The sequence below is a fragment of the Lagenorhynchus albirostris genome, chromosome 13, assembly GCF_949774975.1.
Source record: "Lagenorhynchus albirostris chromosome 13, mLagAlb1.1, whole genome shotgun sequence".
Lineage (NCBI taxonomy): Eukaryota > Metazoa > Chordata > Mammalia > Artiodactyla > Delphinidae > Lagenorhynchus > Lagenorhynchus albirostris.
In genome coordinates, this window is record NC_083107.1 from 82831016 (window position 1) to 82852101 (window position 21086).

The following is a 21086-nucleotide window of genomic DNA, read 5'->3' on the forward strand; positions in this document are numbered from 1 at the left end:
GCAACAATAAGAGACAGAGGACAAGTCCACCGGAGGCTTGAGCCAGGTAGTGACCGCACCGCAGACTCGGCAGACGACTCAGTCCTTTACCAGCTCTGGGCTCTGGGTTCTGCACCTGCTTAATGACTGGGGTGAACTGGACTCTGCCACCATCCTATTCCAGAATCTCACACCAGTCTCAACGCTCCTTTATAAGTTCAATTCATTTTATTCATTTAAGGATAAACCTTTGTGGGACTTCCCTGGTGGGCCAGTGGGTAAGACTCCGTGCTCCCAATGCAGGGGGCCCGGGTCCGATCCCTAGTCAGGGAACTAGATCCTGCATGCATGCCGCAACTAAGAGTCCGCATGCCATAACTAAGAAGTCCGCATGCTGCAACTAAAGATCCCACATGCCACAACTAAGACCCAGCGCAGCCAAAACAAAAAAAAAAAGAATAAAGCTTTGCAACCCTCAACTATCACACTAGTAGCCGAGGAGGAGGAATTACCAATGAGTTTCTAACTGCCCAAATCCGCTTGGCAATATCAACAGCTACCAGCCCAGCGGAATTTTAAGAAACAGAAATGGATTCAAGTGCCAAAATGAAAACCTCGCTTTCAGATCATTTGTTTTCACTCCAAAATCAAGGATTCGAAACGTACCAGCAGCTCAGATGTTCCTAACACATCTAGCGTCAGGGACTGCATCCTGGAGTAGTGAACCCCCAGCTCTCGGTGGATCCCAGAACACTCAATGCAGGTCAGAATGCCCAGGTTGGTGGAGAGCCACGTAGGATCTGCCAAAGAGAATAGGGAAAATCGGAGCTTGTAAGGAAAGGGCAGGAGTCAGAACTTTTTTCTTGCAGTTACTGAACGTGGAGTTTTGTTGCATCATTAGCATTTTTTTTGGATCCTACATGTAGCTGGAACCCTCGTTCATCATTAATTACCACCAATTTACACACAATACACACATGCGCCCGTATCTATTCTCCCTCCTCTTCCTAGGGCTCCACCTCCCCGTCCTTCCATTCATTTGTTAAGCACTCCCAAGGGGCAGGGCTGTCTGTACAGGAATAGGACACAGCGCCCTCTAGTGGCCGAGGGTCCCTGGATACAGACCACCCCCATCACCAACCTGATGGTACCAGCAAAGGGGACAAAGTCTAGCACCACACGGGGGACTGTCTTAACACACGTCTATATGTCAAACATGCTAATAACCAGCAGAGAACACCCACTATGTGCTGAGGCCATGCTCTGTTCAGCATAGAGTTGAAGCAATTATAGTAGCAATAATAGCTCAAGGTGTGAGAGCTTCAGAAATTACAGGTGCTTTCCCTTAATTTCTCATTTAACACATACAAGAGCGCCTGGAGGCACACAGGGCAGGTGTCTTCACCATCTTGCTCAGAGAGGTGAAGGGCCTTCCTTGCTTGAGGCTGCAGAGCCAGACCACAGCCCTGCCTTCACCTGGGCTCAAACCCACACCCGCACCGCATGTTTACTTGCTCAGCGACGCCTCCTGGCCGAGCGCCAGAGTAGGCACTCAAGAAATGCGTGACGGATGAACGCTGAATTTACTGAAAACACGGAATTCAAAATCAAACATTCTTGAGGACAGGATCACAGCCCAGAAGTACAATTCTCTTTAGAATTGCTTGTTGCCCTCAGAAACTCATAGGAGGCAAGTATTGCAACCTGGGTCACTAGTTGATTGCAAAGTTACTTTTTAAATGTTCAAATTATAAACATCTTATCTGAGTTCAGAAATACTCCCGGGTGTGAAAAACTGGTGTTTTCACTTCACTAGACCTATTCTACCGAATCGACTGTGTCATGCTTTTGGTGGGTATGAGTGTACATTTAGACTGCTTTATATCACTCAGACTGTCTTTTAGCATTTTAAAACAAAAATGTCATAGCTTTGATCCCTTATAAGTGTTTTAGAAGTCCAAGTACTACACTGTCCTCATCTAAGAAAAAGCACAGTTCGCTACCTTCACTCCCTGCAGCATCTCCTGCCAAAGGTATGTTTTTAACAGTCCGAGACCCCATGAGGTAATTCCTCAAATTACCCCCAGATACAGCCTCCAGGGTAACAGGAACCTACGGCACTTCTCAACTGTCCACTCTATTTTTGTTGTGCCTTTTTTTTTTTTTTTTTTTTTTTTTGCGGTACGCGGGCCTCTCACTGTTGTGGCCTCTCCCGTGCGGAGCACAGGCTCCGGACGCTCAGGCTCAGCGGCCATGGCTCACGGGCCCAGCCGCTCCGCGGCATGTGGGATCTTCCCGCACCGGGACACGAACCCGCGTCCCCTGCATCGGCAGGCGGACTCTCAACCACTGCGCCACCAGGGAAGCCCTGTTGCGCCTTTTTTAAAATGGAAGTTGTCACAGAACCAGGGGAACGAAAAGGCACACGGCCACCCTAAGCAGCCCACAGCTCCCCTAACACTGGCCCATCTGAGCTACAGGAATAAGTCAGCTCATTAAACGCTTAAAATACTGGTTGTTAAAATCTACGATAGTTTATGTCCATTGAAAATGAAACCCCAGTAGGCCTTATGAAAACACAGAAATAAACACCTCATTTCACGGAATGTGGCAGCTGGCCGGGGCTCACAGACAATCTCCACTGGTCCCTTCATCTTCCAAAAAGGGAAACTGACATCTAACAAAGTAAGTGGCTCTTCCAGGGTCACAGACTAGACAGCGGCTTAAAGTTGCTGCAGAAGTTCTACAAAGCGGTACCAAGGGAGGACGGATTGAATCCCGGAAAAAGCCGGCAGTCTGGAGCCAATACAATGACCGGATGACCCTGGTTCCACCCTCGCTGTGTGCTTCTGTTTTCATTTCTCAAAAAGCATTTAAACCGTTTCAGCGCTATGGGGCTCTCTCCCCGCAGGCCTGCTCTGAGGGCCCGGAGGCAGGCATCTTCCCACCCTTTCCCCCACTTAGTCTGCGCACAGTTCAGTAAGCATCTGTGTGACAGCATGAGCTCAGGCTGGGCTGCGCTGAACTTGGTGTTTGAAATGAAAGGGAAAATCAGTGACTGGCTTCTGTGAATGGGAACAGGATTTAAACGTCCTAGAGCTGGAGGGGGTGGCTGGGTCACCTGGCGCCCCGCAGTCGCAACACACGTCATTGCCTGTCATCCTCTGGACCTCGGAGATGATCTCCTTTGTCAGTTCTTGGACTATGTTATTTTCTCCCGTATTGTCATCTCCCTTAAATGCATTGTTCAGAGCTTCTTCTTTGCTGTTCTGCAGCACAGACATCCATCTAGAAAAATAACAGTGACGCTGTGTTAAATCCCAAGGTCAACTGCCCTTCCAAGGTCCCACCCCCAAACAACTTACATTTGACATTCCTGTTCGTCTTCTGCTTGAAAGTGGTATGTCCTGTCATCTGCATGGCAAGAGGGGTTTCATCAGTTGTGAGCCCGGACAGTAATCCATACACAATTCCAAGAGAAAGCGGTTTGTAATTAACCTCAGGAAGAGTCTAAACTCTGCCACGAAGTCAATGATTTGTATACAACCAAGCGCTCCCTCCTGCCCTGTACAAGCCCTCGCCTGGGAACTGCGGCTTTCTAATGCAAATTATCGGGCCAGCTCCTTTCCTCCATTCAAGTCTAAAGAGAAGCAACTTCCAAACACTGAAGCTCTTCAATGAAAACCATCACTGTCCTTTCAAACCTTTTTTGTTTTGTTTTGTTTTTTAACTTGCTACAGAGTTGGCCCCCAATTGTTATGGCCCTTTGAATAGTAAAAGCCTTATCTTAAGCGAGTATCTTACAAGCTTTCTGGCCTTCTTAGCCCAAAGTGTATAGCCTCAGTCCACTTGTGGGAAAGCATCAGAGAAACCCAAACTGAGGGACATATGACCAAAAAACTGATCAATAATTTTCAAAGTATCAAAGTAAGAAAGACAAGGAAAGATACAGAACTGATATAGACTGTACGTGACTAGGGCGAAATAACAGCAGCACTGTGGAATCCTGGAGAGAATCCTGGAACAGAAGGAGGACACTAGTGGAAAAAATGGTAAAATCGGAATAAGATTCTTAGTTAACAGCATCACACCAATGTAAATTTCCTGGTTTTGACAGTTGCAGACGTGGCTGATATTATGTACTAAATAGTAACTGATAACCTGTACTATGCTGTCAGTATTAGGGGGAGCTGGGTAAGGGATATACAGAAATTCTTTGCCTACAATCAGTCCAAAAACAAAGTAAGAAAGAAAATTAAATTAAAAAACAAAAAAGAAAAAAAAAAGGGGGGGGAGATCCAACTTCTGCAGATGGCAGAGCGGTGACAGACAGGGACTGTCCTTGGGGTTCACAATAAACACCTGTGCCCCTCAAAGTGAGTGAACATTGCGGCTTTTACACTCCTAAAAGCACTTTAGTTCTTAGGATAATTCTTGGTGAGCTGACTGGGAGGAGGCTAAGGCCCAGAGAGGTTAAGAGGCAGGAACAAGCGCACCCAGTGGCCGAGGGGTCAGGTTTCGACCCCAGCTCTGATCCTCTTCCTATTTTCCTGACACGGAGGGGACACCCCGCACCCTCTATCCCCAGCCTGTTGCTGAGGAAAGGAACAGGGTTTAAGAGAACTGTGCCAAGGGACTTCCCTGGTGGTCCAGTGGTTAAGAATTCGCCTTCCAATGCAGGGGACGCAGGTTCCATCCCCGGTCCAGGAACTAAGATCCCACATGCCACAGAGCAACTAAGCCCGAGCGTGCAGCAACTACTGAGCCCACGCCCTCTGGAGCCTGCGCCACAACTAGAGAAGCCCACATGCCACAACGAAAGATCCCGCATACCACAACTAAGACCCGACACAGCCAAAAATAAAATAATTACTTTAAAAAAAAAAGAGACCCATGTCAAGTTCAGAAAAATAAACTTAATCCTGTGATCCAAATGTTAGTGGTCGGGTGCTAGGAAGAGAGGCCGCTTTCCCTGCCCCCACTCTACCTGGTGTGCAGAGCCTTACCTGAGGGAGGGCCGGAGGGGGCAGGTCCACATCCACTCTAAGTGGAACTCAGAGTCCTCGGGAAGCCATGACCATGGCAGGTTGCACCAGAGGACCAGGTCTGACACCAGGCCTAAAACCCTCCAAGTTTTCCCTGAAGCCACTTCATGGTCAGACCAGGCACAGATGCCACAGGAAAATCAAGGAGACGGGGGAGCAACCCATTTCTCTGGCCAATTCTGCATTTTAACACGTGAATGGTGGAGAAGCAGGGGAAATTCTCAGTGAAAATTTCCAAATAAAAATTTCCTTGTATGGAACCCTCTTGCACTGTTGGTGGGAATGTAAACGGATACAGCCACTAGGGAGAACAGTATGGAGGTTCCTTAAAAAACTAAAAATAGAATTACCATATGACCCAGCAATCCCACTACTGGGCATATACCCTGAGAAAACCATAATTCAAAAAGACACATGCACCCCAATGTTCACTGCAGCACTGTTTACAACAGCCAGGTCATAGAAGCAACCTACATGCCCGTCGACAGACGAATGGATAAAGAAGATGTGGTACATGTATACAATGGAATATTACTCAGCCATAAAAAGGAACGAATTTGGGTCATTTGTAGAGACATGGATGGACGCAGAAACTGTCATACAGAGTGAAGTAAGTCAGAAAGAGAAAAACAATATCGTATATTAACGCATATATGTGGAATCTAGAAAAATGTTACAGATGAACCAGTTTGCAAGGCAGAAACAGACACAGATGTAGAGAACAAACCTATGGACACCAAGGGGGGAGAGTGGTGGGGGCTGGTGGTGGTGGGATGAACTGGGAGACTGGGATTGACATGTAGACACTAATATGTATAAAATAGATAATAAGAACCTGCTGTATAAAAAATAAATTAAAAAAAAAAAGAATTCCCTTGTATGGACACTCTTTCATGATGCCTTTACACCAAGAACAGTTTCTAGCAGATTCAACTAGAGGGAGGAGAAAACAGGAGGTTTCCAGAGCCCTGCTGCCACAGTATCCTGGGAAGGGCTGCTTCTCGGCCCCAGGCTTGGGCTCCAGCTGGCCACGAACCCTCCATGTGGGCCTGGAGAGGCACCCTGTGGGTCCATCCTACTCAGGGGACTGACCTAGATCATGTGCACCTTCTCCTACACCTCCCACCCCACCTGGGATGACTGCATGATCTGAGGATAATGGCTCAGGACTTGAATTCGTAAACAGTGGGGTCAATCTGAGGCCAAGAGGATTGGACAGGCTCCAGAAGGGCTGGCCTTGCCACAGGGACGTCCTCCTTGAGAAGCCAGGCCCACTGATGGCTTGATCTGGGCGGGGAGTCCCTGTCTGGGGGAAAGATTGGTAAAGGAGGATCCTGCAGGGAAACAGCTGAAGCCAGCAGCCAGTCTGTTCCTCCCGGGCTCTCTGGGTGATTCCAAGCTGGCTTTGCAGGTTGAGGGACAGGAGGAAGGGGCGGCTCCTCGGGGCCTGGTAGACTCACACCTGAAACAGCATCCTCACTGCCCATCTACAGCTTGACTTTTATTTCTCCAGCCACCCAGATGTTTCACGAGCACAAAGGTGTCTCGGGGATACGTGTGTGCCCCAGCAGCCCCGTCAGCAGGCAGAGTCAGACCCGAAGCCAGGCCCCCACCTCTCAGGACGCTCGTCAGGTCACGGTTTTCTAGCTCTGCAGTGTCTCCCTTGATGGTTCCCGGGGGGTGGGGGGGGTCTGACCAGTTTCGACGTTTCTCTGTAACGACCCAAACCCACATAGCGCTGCAACAAAGCACTGCCACTACACACGCTCCCAGGGCAGCATCACCTCTTGAAAACTAGCTGAGGATGACAAGTGTGTAGGACCGGGACTCATTCTACCCACTGGAAGACAGTGGCAAGAAGAGATGAGAGCATTTTTCAAAGACGACAGTGGACTCAGCGCCTAGGACCAGATTCAGTAAGCCCTTCCGGGTACCGGAGGCTGGAAGCTCTTGACCGAAGGTATTTATCACGTCAGGCAACAGAACAAAGACACTGATGGAATCTTGCGAATGTCAGGTGGCCAGTGCGCGAGCACAGAACCAGATGCCCAGGGCCTGGCCAGCTGTTCAAATGTGTATGCTGGGAGGCTTCGGAGTCATCTACACGCCTGAAAGAAACGCTTCTGCACACGTGGTCTCTGACGGGGGCCCCACAGGGGTGCTGGAGCGACCGGGGCAAGCGAGGGTGTGTGGGCCCACCTCCCCGGGCGCAGAACTCATACTCCGTGACTAACCGCCGATCAGCTACTGGAGGGGAATGCGCCCCTTCTCATGAGTTAGTGCTTCAGGAGATGGAGAGGCCGCAGCCCTCCAAGTGTCCCCTAGACACTGACTGACGTCACATACGACCCCCAAGCTGTCTCCCTTAAGCTGTCACTTTTTATTGTCATCCAGGGGCACATTTTAAAGCATGGGCAATCCTCCACATTCCACACCGTCCTGAGGGAGTGAAGGATCGGAGAGCGAGGAGGGTAAATGCACCTGCGGGCCTGACGAAACACAGCAGGGCACACAGGCCTGGAAGCCGGAGAGAGTCGATTTCTATTTTGCAAATCCGTCTGGAAGCTGAAGATCAGAACCAACAGCGCCCAAAGCACACGCCACACGGCTCAACATGCTGCCGCAGCTCGGGACCGGGCGCATGAGAACAGGAAACCGGCCCGGGCCGCTGCACTAGGCGCATGAGAACGGGCACCGGCCCGGGCCTCTGTCTCCTCCCCAAGCACAGAGGAGCTGGTGATCGCTTCCTCTAAGTTTGCTGTGAGCATGAACTTACATAGTAACTTCCTACCCTCAATAATACAGCCCAGCACACATGTTAAAGCAGCCGCCTCGTGCTCGGGATACTGAGGCAAACAGGACAGCACTCACCTTCCCAGAAGGCACGGTCCGGAGTTCTCCTCTATGAATGTAACTCTTGTGCCCAAATCCCCAGTGACTGCCTTTTGAAAGGGGAGCTGGCCCTTTCCTTCCCCCGAACTGTAACCCTGCCACCGAAAACTGCCAAGACCAAAAAGGCCATCACGTTTCTTTAAGACATCGCTCGCCCTTTCCCTCTTCCTTAGGCGATGCTGAGAGGCCACTCGCCGCAATGGGTGGTTCTGTGGTGGTTCTTCTGGGTCTGCCACAAAGACGAGCAGCACAGGAGCAGAAACACTAATTCTGGGGCAGGAAGACAAGTAGATTTCAACCCGAGAGTTTCAAGGGCTCTGCCGGGGGCCTCATCACATCAGTGGTGCAGGAGTTCTAACAGCGCCCAAGTTAGGGGAGCCCTGATGACAGAACTGTCCTTTTTTATAGTGAAGTGAAGGGATTTTTAGGCTTGAGGGCTGATCTAGCATAATCTCCTTGTTTACGAATAGGAAACCCGAGGCTTGGGAAGCTGAGAGGACGTGCCCAAGTTTACAGATCCCGCGAGCGGAGCAAGGCCGTCCGCAGGTTCAAGCCCTGAACCGAGAGACCGGCAAGCAGACCATCACCAGCGGAAATAAAAAGCACGCAGTCACCTGAAATAAAGGGCTTTCTCTTTGAAAACCGATTCTTTAAATTAAAGCACTGTCTGAAATGGGGCTGATGCCCTAGCTGAGAGTGTAAAATGATTCCTCTGCAGCACCGCGTCTGAGAAATAAACTTACGTGAAATGAGGTCAAAACACTTCTTCTCCTCAGGGTTGGTTTTCACTTGGCAGGTTAATAGATTAAGCTTTGCGGGAGGCCGGTTAGCCTGTTGAAAGACAAAAAAACAGAGATGGGTGGAAAGGACTGGGAAACCACAGTATCATTCCTCATTAAAATATAGCGAGAACAGGTTCTCACTGGCTTGCAATGATAGCTATCAGAAGGCAGGTTTTCATGTGGAAGGCATGACAGAGGCACATCACAGCGTGTCCCTGGACCTCGGCTCCCAGAGGGCAGCTGCCCCTCCCTGCAAGGGACACGGCGGGGGGCACACACCCACCCAGACAGGGATAACAAGTGATGCCAGCCCAGCTTTGAGGCCAAGGGCAGTGGGCTCCCCGAGATCAAAATGCTCCCCGTCTAAAGCTCAGAGACATTCCGTCCTGATCAGCTGGGCACATGGGCACCCACATCGATTTCTGGTGATCTTAAAAGTGTTTTCCTGAGTATAAACACTCACTTTCAAGGAAAGTAACCTCACAGCACAAAAATGACAGAGAAATTATATATATATATATATATATGAAATGACAGATGACAGATTCATAATCCTTAATGCCAGCCATCTGTCACTTAAATTTCAACAAAACCCACCTTGTTCACATACGTGTCCCCCACCTTCTGCCCTCCACACACAATGGTAACAAGAGATGTTTTTGTCAGAGATGTGTCAAAAATGACTATTTTATTCCCATTTCAGAAACTATCATAACTAGTCCAAAAAAGCAAAGGGCAGAAGATAAGATAATTTCAGAAAAAAAAAAAAAGAATTCTGAATGGCAAAACACCTCTCAGAAATCTTGGAGAAATATTCAAGTATGAAAGGCTTATCTTACCCACCCACCAAGCTGCTAAAAGAAAGACCAAATAAAATGTCTTAAGAGTTCAATTGTTCTTGTCTACCCCTTCCCGTGGCCACCAGCCATGTCAAGAAATTGTAAAAGCTTGGATTTGGGATTAATCGAGATACACACTCACAAGTGTCTACATCTGGGCAGACCTGCATTTATAGACCCCTCTCCACTGAGCTCAGAGTCAGGGGCGAGGCAGCGTGGCCTCCATTAAAACAGGACTGATCCTTGCAGTGTGAACAACTGGGTTTGATGACAGCAATTTGGGACAAGCAGAAGCTGGATAAACAGGGTTGGACTAGACTCTCCTGGTTCACGGCTGTGCTGACATCTCTTACGTGGAAATCACTGCGTGTTCTGCAGTCTGCCGATGCCTAACAGGTGCCCTTGGGTCATCAGAAACCAGTATTCAAAGACTCCAAGCTCTGCCTGATCTTGCAAACCCTGACAATTCCAAGTAGAAGTACCACCAATCCTGTTTTTGATCTTTATTAATACAATTAACTGGCTCGTCCAGGAACCAATACACCAAACGATACGTTTCTACAGTAGGAGACCACAGCACAAATGCAACCAAGCACTCCACCAAGGTGTTCAGCCCATAGAAAGTATGTGCCTATTCCATTACCTCATATGGTCACACAACTATACAGGTGCATTTAGGTGACGTTCCTGGACTACTTCCAAATGCTGGTGTCCACTGAGTCTTAGAAGCAGGAGCAGTAAAGGGGGTGATGCACTTTGGTAAATACAGAAAACTTCCACGGACAAGAAGATGATTTCGAATAGTAATAGCTACCTTTACTCAGTTGCTGCTGCCGCTATTGTTATTATCTTATTATGTGCTTACCTGAGGCAGGCACTGTTGTAGGCATTTTTAATGAATTAACTCATTTAATTTTCCCAGCTGCACTCTGAGGCAGGAACTACTCCACGTTTATAGATAAAGATACTGTCCGCGACAGACTAAATAATTTTTTTTTTTTTTTTTTTTGCGGTACGCGAGCGTCTCACTGGTGTGGCCTCTCCCGTTGCGGAGCACAGGCTCCGGACGCGCAGGCTCAGCGGCCATGGCCCACAGGCCCAGCCGCTCTGCTGCATGTGGGATCTTCCCGGACCGAGGCACGAACCCGCGTCCCCTGCATTGGCAGGCGGACTCCCAACCACTGCGCCACCAGGGAAGTCTTGTCAGGCTTTTAAAAGGAAGTTTCTAGTCTTCCTTCTGCATGACTGATAATCATTTAAAAATTTTTTTTAGATTTTGTAAGAAACAACAGACATTTCTTCCAGCTTAATACAGTCCCCAGCCTTTGGCGGTGTGGCAAAGCGACGAATTTGGCAAAGAGGATATCTAATTAGAGTCATCTTGTCCCAAGGATAACTTCTTTCCAGGGCCAGAAAACACAATCAGCCTTGTCTAACGGGGAATACCGACTTGGGCTTTCTACTGAATTCATCCCCGATGCTATCACTGTCCCTCTGCTAAAATACAGAATACAAGCATCTCATGTCCTAACCTGTCCCTTTTTTCCTGACGGTAAGTTAACAAACATACTCAGGGAGATGCTGGCTGAACAGGTAAGCCACGAAAGGAGCCAAACCCAAACCAAACCCAACCCAACAGGCATGTCTCCACTGTCTTTCTCGGTGGAGGTTAATTCACATCACAGCAGCACTGAGGTGTCGGGACCTGGCCCCCCAGAGCACGCAGGGTGCCTCGCAGCAGAGACGGCTGCCACAGGGACCCACTCCTTTCCCAGGAGAGGCAGCGGGACGGAGCCTCCGCCTGCCACTCCTCTGGGCTGGAAGCGGCATCCAGAGAGCGGGACTCCCTAGAGGAGGATCCCCGCAAGGGCGAGGCACTAACACAACATGCGAGTGGCGTGACAAGCTGAGCTCTCCGCATGCTGGTAAAGCTACTTAGGACCGTACTATCTGCCCAAAACTGCGGCAGCCCGTCAACATTTAAAGAAAACTAAGCCTCCACGTCTCTTGAGAGGAAGCTCAAGCAACAGAAATGAAGAGACCCAAAGTTTATGCTGTCGGCAAAGGATCACCAGACCTGCTGTCATTTCTGTGGTCGGGGGGAGAACCGCTCTTTGGCTTAAGCCGAGGCCCTGGGTCTAGTGGACACGCCAATGAAGCAAGTATCCCAGCAGGCCTTAGAGCTGTAAACAAATATGAAGCGAAACCCAGTCTTGTTTTATGAGATGTTCTGCACTGAGGCAGTAAACCTGACCCAAAACAGAGTAGAATACAATTCGAAAGCAAGTCACAGAATCGCAGGTGTTAGAGCAGGAAGGGAACCTGGCCTTCATGCAGTCTAACGTTCTCCATTTTAAACAGGAGTGGTGACTAAATCACTTTGCCTTCCTTAGTCTACAGCACTTACACCCAGTCTCACTCACTCTCTCACACACACACACACACACACACACACACACACACACACACACACACACACACACACACACACACACACACACACACACACACACACACACGTCCATACGGGAAAAACATTACATCAGGATCCAAACTGCATGGCCCCATGAGGGACGTGGTGGGCGTAAAGAAGGCCAGTGAAGGCTGGATTCTGGAAAAGAGAAATGACCTTTATTTGCCCAGGCAGGAGCCACGTTCAATCCCCCAGGCCAGAGGGCCCTCCAGACACTTGGTATCTGCTAGTTCTGTGGTCTCTCTCCCTTCTCATACAGAGTGGGTGAAAAGGAAGGGACCCCACTCCCACCCCGTGGAACACAGTCCACGCTGCAGTGCCACCCTTCAGGCGGGGTTTTATTGTGTCTCCTCACTCCTAAATACTGACAAGGGCAGGGTTTCTCTGGAACCACACTGAGCCATGACCTCTGGCCAGGGCCCTGAAAAGGCTGTCTGCACTCCCGCCCAGCTCTGCCTCTCACGGGGGAGCTGGTGGGGACAGAGGAAGAAAGACGAAGGCTGAGGCTCATCTCCACTATGGGACTGAGGTCAGGGCCAGGCCTCCTGCCTGGGGTGCAGGAACCTAGGCCACCACCAGCGTCCTCGTTCTCAGCAAGACAGCAACCAACTCTGCCTTCAGACGTTTAAAAAATCTCTACCGGCCTCCACGGCTTTCACCAGATCCCGTCACACCAGGTAAGGTGATCGTACGCATAAAGTCCACCGTGGAAAAGGGCCGTGTTTGTAACTGTGGTCACACAGTCCCTCGTCTCCGAAAGCCAGATTAAGAAAATCATTTTTTTCCAACTGGCATTCCAACTGGCTCAGCGTATGTTGGCTCAGATTCCTGCACGGGCAATTATACACAGGGTCATAGAAAAAGACCCCGATGAAGGCTGGGTGCTGTACGTCTACAATAAAATTACTGAAATCGCTCTTCTCTTGGATTTCTGATTCCCAGACTCCTGACTACCTAAACTCTTTTCCCTTGATGGAAGAGTAGAACTCTTTCCAAGTGTGACGTTCAGTTTCCACAGACAAAGGAAGCTGGGGAGCGGTTTGCTGCTTGTTTCTGGGAGTCACAGGCCTCTGAATACAGACCACCTGGCTCCTCAGGTGTTCCTGACCCTGTGAGGCAGCAAGGGCCCCTGCCAGGGGAGCGTCAACAAGGGCACCAAACCGAGGAGGTACCCAAACAGGCTCTTCTCAGCAGGGACCTTGTTTAAAATGCACGCCTAGTGCCGCAGCGCAGGGCTCGGTCCCCTTACCAGGCCTCCAGCCCACATGGCCTCATCCCGCTACAGCGGAGCCCGTGATGACAGAGGATACTTACGGTGCCATGGGATATGGTCAGAAAACCATTTTTCACTGAACATTTCCTTTTCTGCCACACTTTTCGGATCCTTACAGATAAATGGGGAAAAAATAAAAGAGTTGAGAAATTTTGGACACAGGAGATTACAAACACACACTGAAACTCTAGCAACGCCGTCTACGTACCCATCGCTTTTCTTGTAGAGGTTGCCATTCCGCTCGGTGCCGTGCTCTTTGTTTCCCTGAGGCTGGTGTAAACTATAGGCTGTGCTCTGGCGAAGCTGTGAATCCTGCAAACAGTTAAGATGTTAGTGGTTTTTAATCCTGTCCAGGTTCCAATTTTTAAAAAGCAGTACACAGAGACACTTACACCCTTAAAAATTTTTTTTTCTTTTTAAATTAGAGAATTTCCCCTCTTAAACACACCAAAAAAGGGACATGAAATTCATATCCTGGAACTCCTAAATGCCACCTACCAGGCTGGAGAAGGAAATGACAAATGCCAGCGTCCCCAGACTGGCTGAAAGAATGAGCCATTTGGAAATTACGAGATTTTACTTATTTACTAGCCTTTAGTCCCCGACAGTGGCAAGAACTCCCGGTGTGGCAAAAGCAGCCCTCGAGAAGGCAGGCAGGAATGCTACATGTTGGAAGAGGCGGGGCTTTCAGGCAAAAAACACAAAAACAATGTTCTGCCTCTTACTTTGGGCAAGTTACTTAAGCTCCCTGTCTCAGTTTCCTCCTGGGAAAACAGGAAAACAATTTCTAGTAAGGACAGTAAATATAGGAAGGCTTGAGTGAGCCCACGTGTGTGAATACCTGCTATGTAACACATATGAACAACATCTGCTTCCTGACCCCATCAATCCCAGCAGAGGGGCCATGGCCCTACACCCAGCTGCTCCAGCCTGAGGGCAGACTGTCCACCTGGTCAGCTGAGAATATGGCCAAGTCCACCACCGCTGGGAAACTCCAGCCTTCAGCTTCTTGAGGGCAAAGACCATTAATGAATTCCCTGGGCCTAAGTCCAGTGTCTGGGGTCCAACATGTGCTCGACTGGTGTTTCACAGATGATACCAGAAGCGCTAACCCTGGAAATTCTGGCAAAGGAAACAAGGGGAGCAAAACATGAACAAGGAGTTCACAGGTCAACCGGGCAGGACTAAGAGCTGCCTCCATCTGTTGTGAGAGCTCCCGACCCCGTTCACTTCGTCACAGAAGAAACAGAAATGATGAAAATAAGGCACTTGCTCGAAAGGCAGGGCTCGCTGGAGCCAGAGCGGAGGGTGGAAGGGTACTCCGCCTCGCACCCTGAGGCCCCTTCCACTGCGCCTCGTGCCCTCACCAGAGGACGCCCAAGGATCCAGAGCTAGACTCACTCCACTGTCGAGCAGCTGACCAGCCCCCGGGACCCTAGGCGCTGCCCAAACAATGAAAGAACCGGTGCACGACAGTCAACATGATCCAAACTGAGAATACACCAGCTCCAGAAGTAAAGAGTCAAACGGAGAAAACAATGGGAGCGCCTGGAAGCAGTGAGCTTTAAAGATGAAGGTGAGAACCGCCAGAGGATAAGGGGAGGGACACACGCGGAGGCCTGCAGAGGAAAGTGGTGGCTGTGGCCATCCTACAGGGAGGGAAACGAGGACAAATACTACAGCCAAGATAAGGGGGCCCATCGGCCGAAGGGACAGGCGGGCTGGAGTCAGAGCCTAGACTTCATCCGAAAGCCACAGCCAGCCACCTGAATTCTTGACCGTTTTTTAAAAAAATCTTGAAACGCAAATTTTTAATTTGGATGAAGTCCAGTTTATCTACTATTTCTTTTGTCGTCTGTACTTAGATGTCACATCTAAGAAGTCATTGCCTAATCTAAGGTCATGAAGATTTACATCTATGTTTTCTTCTAAGTTTTATTTTTTTAGATTTTTAATTAATTAATTAATTAATTAATTTTTGGCTGTGTTGGGTCTTCGTTTCTGTGCAAGGGCTTTCTCTAGTTGCGGCGAGCGGGGGCCACTCTTCATCGCGGTGCGCGGGCCTCTCACTGTCGCGGCCTCTCTTGTTGCGGAGCACAGGCTCCAGACGCGCAGGCTCAGTAGTTGTGGCTCACGGGCCCAGTTGCTCCGCGGCATGTGGGATCTTCCCAGACCAGGGCTCGAACCCGTGTCCCCTGCATTGGCGGGCAGATTCTCAACCACTGCGCCACCAGGGAAGCCCTCTTCTAAGTTTTATAGTTTTAGCTCTTACATTTAGGTCTTTGACCCATCTTGAATTAATTTTTTTATTATGGTGTGAGGTAGGGGTCTAAATTGCATTCTTTTGCTTTGGCTATCCAACTGTCCCAGCATCATTTACTGAAAAGACGGTTCTTTCCTCATTGAATTGTCTTAACACCTTTGTTGAAAATCAACTGACCATAAATGTAAGGGTTCAATTCTATTTCATTGATCTATATGCTCATCCTCACGCCAGTGCCACACCATCTTGATTATTATAGCTTTGTGGAAAGTTCTGAAATCAGAAAGAATGAGTCCTCCAACTTTGTTCTTCTTTTTCAAGATTGCTTTGGCTCTTCTGGGTCCCTTGCATTTCCGTACGAATTTTAAAATCAGCCTGTCCATTTCTGCAAATAGGCAGCTAGGATTTTATTTTGATGGGGATCACACTGAATCTGTACATCAGTTTGGGAAGTATTGCCAACCTAACAATATTAAGTTTTCCAATCCATGAACATGGCCTGTCTAGCACTGACTTTTTAAACTCTGAAATATATATGGGATAACTCAGCAAAAAAATTAGAAAACAAAAAACCTTCATCTGAGAAATCAATAGTGTGCTCAAGTATTCCATTACTGAACTGACAACAGACCCTGAACAAGCAGACCCCCTAACAGGACAAATGTCCTTTTCCACAGGGAGGTCATGCCTCTAAACAACTAGGGCAAACAGCTCATTCATCGGATAAGGATGGTCCCAGTTTCTACATTCTCTCAAAGGGGCAGTATATACTAGCACTAGACATTAGAGCAAACCCAGCTTTAAACATCACTGGAAATGTATGCAGCGGAGGGGAAATGGAGAAATACTGTTCACCTATCTGAATCTCTGTGAAAGACTAAAAATGAACCTGTCAAAAGACTAAATGTCACAACCAAGAAATACGTCTACTGATTTGGGGAGAAAAAAAAATCCTGCACAAAATAAGTGATGAAACCACGTGGCAACACTGCTAAAAGTGTTCATGCCAAGCGTATTAATCAGAACTCTTCACAGGTCTTATGAACAGGATAAAGGACATTCTTCTTTTCAACAGAGTCAGACCCTATGCCAGAGGTTAGGAATGAAATCACTGTTTTATTCTTTAGACAAGGCATTTCTTGAATCAATTTTAAAATGCAAGCAAGTCTGAAACTATGAAATTTAAAATTTGTAAGGAATATAATCTGTGTAACATAAAATTGAACCTGCTTTAGAACTAATTATTTCAGCATCTTCCAGGTGACTTCTACGTGACCCAACAAAAATAGCCTTTCTTCACCTGTTTATACAAGTGTTTCATACAACACTTGATCAAGGGAAGGGGTGACAAATGAAGTCGGCCCTTTCACATACTGAGATTTCAACTGAATGGAATACAGTTCAAGGGAAAAGAGCCTCTCTTTCTGAGGAGAGCCATCATCTAACAATACAGCAGGCAACTGGCCGGGGCATCCACGTTGCCCGGATTCTTGGAGACTCTCCCACGTATTCTGCGCTTCTCCAGGACAGCCAAGGACACCCTAAGACTCGACTGAGTGAGCCTCCACGTGGAGGCTGTTATATGTCTGAAGCACATAAGTAGGCATTTTATGGACCTTCAGAAAGCTCTCATAAAACTCTATCAGTATCCACAAATCCTCTGTTCTATGACATCCAGACAAGTTCTCAGATCCCAGGCACTGCCCATGATCTTAAGTTTTGTGTGGCCTTATGAAGTGTTAGCCACTGGGTCCTGCTGAAGCAGAAACCGCCCAGATGAGCGGTAGACTCAATATCTGACATCTTCAGGAACAGGGCGTGGGGCCGGGGAAGGGCGATACTGCATACTTTATATACACATATATGCGCGCGCACACACACACGTCTACTCATAACATCAGAAGTATCCCCGAGCTCCCTAAGACTCTAGAACATCACACACACTTTTTCAATTCACCTGTCCACCTCTCAGAAAGTCTGTGTTCGGTCAATTCTCGTGATGAACAGATTGCCGAGGAGTCACCTCACGAAGCTTAAAGTTTCTCTGCCAAGGGAGGGCTGTGATGTCCAATCGCTGCCCATTTTCCCAAGGCGTGTCAGGTGTGTCCATGGACACGTGTGTGTGTGTGTGTGTGTGTGTGTGTGTGTGTGTGTGTATGCGCGCGCGCGCGCACCGGGAACTGGGGGCTCTGCTAAGCAAGCACTAAGCTGTGGTCAAAGAACAGTGTTCTAACATCTCTTACCACCTATTCCCCATTATTTCTGGGTAGCTTTTTTTTTTTTTTGGCCACACTGCATGGCTTGAGGGATCTAAGTTCCCCAACCGTGGGCCCCGGCAGTGAAAGTGCCAAGTCCTAACCACTGGACCACCAGGGAAGCCCCTCTGGGTAGCTTTTTAAAAGATTCTGACACAAGCTATTAAAGTCACATAATATAGCTGACAGAGAACAGACCAGGGCTCAAACCCTGGCCCCCAAACTCCAGCAAATGCATTTCTCCTCTCAGACTCGAGTTGTAAATGCAGGCTAATACTACCTGCCCAGCCATGCTGTTGTACTAAGGACTGATTACTGGTCACGCTTATCACGTGCCTGGAAACACCTGAGAAGTGAAGCAAGCAGGAGACGCCATGACAACAGAGAGCAGGGGAGAGGACAGGGGGAGTGATGATGAAGGCTTGGGAATGGGGGAGTGGGGCAGTCGGGGGCACCTGACAGGCCGGGGTCGGGAGCAAGGGCATCAGCCTAGACTGGAGTGTGAGTCAGAGTGCGGAGGGGGCAAAGGTCGGGGCCAGAGTCACGAAGACAAGGTGCCAGACGACCAGCCAACGGAGGAGGGTCAAGTGGGCAGAAGGACCCCTCAGAGATACCACCACCGCCACCCACCACTGTTCAACTACCAAGGCCGGGGGAAGGAATCGGGTCTTTTCTGTTCACTCCTGTCTCGTCGGCATCAGGAGCCCAGCCTTTGTGGAATGAATGAACGAACCAGTATCCGTTTATCAAGACAATGTGTAAGTGCTTTACAGAACTTGTCCCTTAGATCTCATAACAGCTCTCGCGTAGGCAACATCACTCCTGTTTTACAGGTGGAGCGACCGAGGCGTGGAGCAGTCAAGTAACTTGCTCGAGGCCACCCTGGCAGGAAGTGGAAGACCTAGGGTTCAAACGGTATGTGCTGCTGGACAGCCGGCTACCAGGCGAGCTTTCTGTCCTGGTCAGAAGCTGGCCCACCTGTCTCACCTGCTGGGCCTCTCCTAACTCTGAATCATCCTCCAAACCCTCCTTCCTGACACACACCTGCCCACCCCACACTGGGGTGACACCTTCCTTGGAGGTGACCTCCAGTAGAGCTCTCATCACACTGCGCTCAACTCCTTTTCTGTCCCCACCCCAGGCTGTGAGCCCTTTAAGAGGGAAGAACCGTATCTAGCCTACTCCGGTGTGTGTCTGTGCAGCTCCTGCTTAGAGTAACTGCTGAGGAAATGGCAGTCGAATGTGCCAAGTCTTGCCTGGAGTCAGCACTCAAGGCCAGCTCTAGGCTACCCAGCAGGCTGGCAGGACGGGTGGGAAGTGGACACCTAGCCAGAGGGTACTGATTAAGGCCAGATTTGAGCATGATTAAGATATGCAACCCCAGACCAAAAGGCCGGAGTTGGAAGAAAATCATGGCTGTCATGGACCTCTGCTCCTTGGACAGCACATACTACTCGAGCACATCCTACCAGACAGGGACACTTTAAAAACTGGCATGAAGAGAGATCTCCAAAGTGGAAAAATCACTGTGGTTTCAGCGCTTAGACCTACCAAGACCATCCCCCCGAACCTGAGTCCTCCCCAGCACAGCACACGTCTGGGTTCTCAACAAATAGCAGAGAATCCTCCAGCACCGCAGCGGGGCCTATCCCAGCAGAACGCAGCTGAAATGGACATTTGTGGGATGGGGAAGGCGGGAGAAGGTAAGGCACACAGGGAGGAAGTTCATGCAAAGATTGGCAGTGTTGAGGAGTTTTAACTTTGTAGAAGGGGTATTTTCCAAATGTTAAAACATGATGCATATATAGGTGTTCACTGTACAGTTTTTCAACTTCTAAGTCTGAACAGTTTCATAATAAAATAATGGAAAAGTCAAACTGTAGCATCCTATTTACAGGGAACAGAAATATCAGGAACAGAATAGGAATGCCGGTGGTTTCGAGGTGTGGGGGTGCTGGGATTGTGACGGCACAGTCTTTTCTCCAAAGTACAGCCACGGGTGACACAGAAGCAGCCCAAAGCCCCTGTAGGTGACGGCCATGTCCTCCACTTAGACCAAACGATTGACGCTTAAGGTTCACAGGAAGGAACTAGGAGAGTTAACTCCTACCAACCATCACTGCAGTCTCCTGGGGGCACGTTACCTAATTTTTATGAACTATAATTATGTAGAATTAGAATTTTTCTAACACTGAAAAAAATCCATCAATACCTTCATTTTTCTGCCTCACAGAAGAGAATCCAAAAACAACGGATGAGAGCTAAAAAACAATAACGCCCAAATGTTCGATTCTTGTAATTGGAGGGACCCCAATTATAAAAATTATTTTAAAATAGAAAAAAATTTAACGTATCCGTATTTGCTTATTACTTGCAATTGCGTTCACAGACTGTCCAATTTAGGGAATACCATCATCAAAAAGCAACGCAGAATGTGATACACAGAAAAGACAAGACATTCACAGCCAGGAGATTGGTGGGTTCAATCTTTGGGCATAAAGCCAGAGGAGAGCAGTAAAGAAGGTCCATTTGACCCCGCTGTGCATCTGGGGCAGAACGGCTGGTCAACAAAAAACACGGAAACAACAAACTGTCAAAGACGTCTGGTCTGTGCTGGTACATCTGTTACACTTTTCTGCAGAGCTGTAAATAACCGGCTTTCTGACAACAGCCGGTTTCCCCAAACCTCGTCCTCCTGCACAGCCAAAGCAAACATGGCCCTTGCTCTGTGCCCAGAGGCCTCCTGGACTCCACCACCTGCTCTCCTGTATTTCAAACCCGAGCTTTGCTTCACAGGTTGGATCCTCCTTTTCGGATCCTTCTTGCTCCCAACCATTCCCACCAGCTCTCCAGTGCTCGACGGCACCCTGGCTCCTGTTACAATCAGGCCACTGTATTCTCCATACTCCAAGTTCTTTTTTTCTTTTTCTGTTTATATTCCATGTTTAGGAATATCAAAGTGTCAGGACCTAGATTCTCTAGACGGGGAGGAAGTCACCATGCTGTGGGTAATTTCCAGCACTCTATGGGGCCTCAGTGTGGGCCAGTCTCTCACTTAGCTGACCCCTGTTTACCAAGAACCGATGAAATGAGCAATATGGTGCTATGACGTGACGGCCAGATGGGCACAGGAGGCAGGAGGGCAGCCTCAGTCTGCTCGAGGTCCAGCTGGAGGAAAAGCACCTGTGCGCTTGAGCACATGGCCATCCAGCCCCCAAAGATATATGCTGCCACTGAAAAAAACTCTCTCAAACAAAATGTGCGATACAGATCACTGCGGGGGCG

General features: G+C 48.8%; 1 protein-coding gene across 6 annotated transcripts in view; it reads right to left on the reverse strand.

The window, feature by feature from the left end:
• Positions 1 to 21086, reverse strand: part of ASAP2 (ArfGAP with SH3 domain, ankyrin repeat and PH domain 2) — a 157106-nt gene that overhangs the window by 31917 nt on the left and 104103 nt on the right. For all 6 annotated transcript variants that reach the window (XM_060169311.1, XM_060169312.1, XM_060169315.1 and 3 more), the window contains 6 exons: positions 13492 to 13595; positions 13325 to 13394; positions 8660 to 8747; positions 3345 to 3393; positions 3101 to 3267; positions 646 to 779 (listed from right to left, as the gene is read on the reverse strand). In XM_060169311.1, coding sequence (XP_060025294.1) covers positions 646 to 779; positions 3101 to 3267; positions 3345 to 3393; positions 8660 to 8747; positions 13325 to 13394; positions 13492 to 13595 — 612 coding nt within the window. The remainder of the gene's footprint in view (positions 1 to 645; positions 780 to 3100; positions 3268 to 3344; positions 3394 to 8659; positions 8748 to 13324; positions 13395 to 13491; positions 13596 to 21086) is intronic.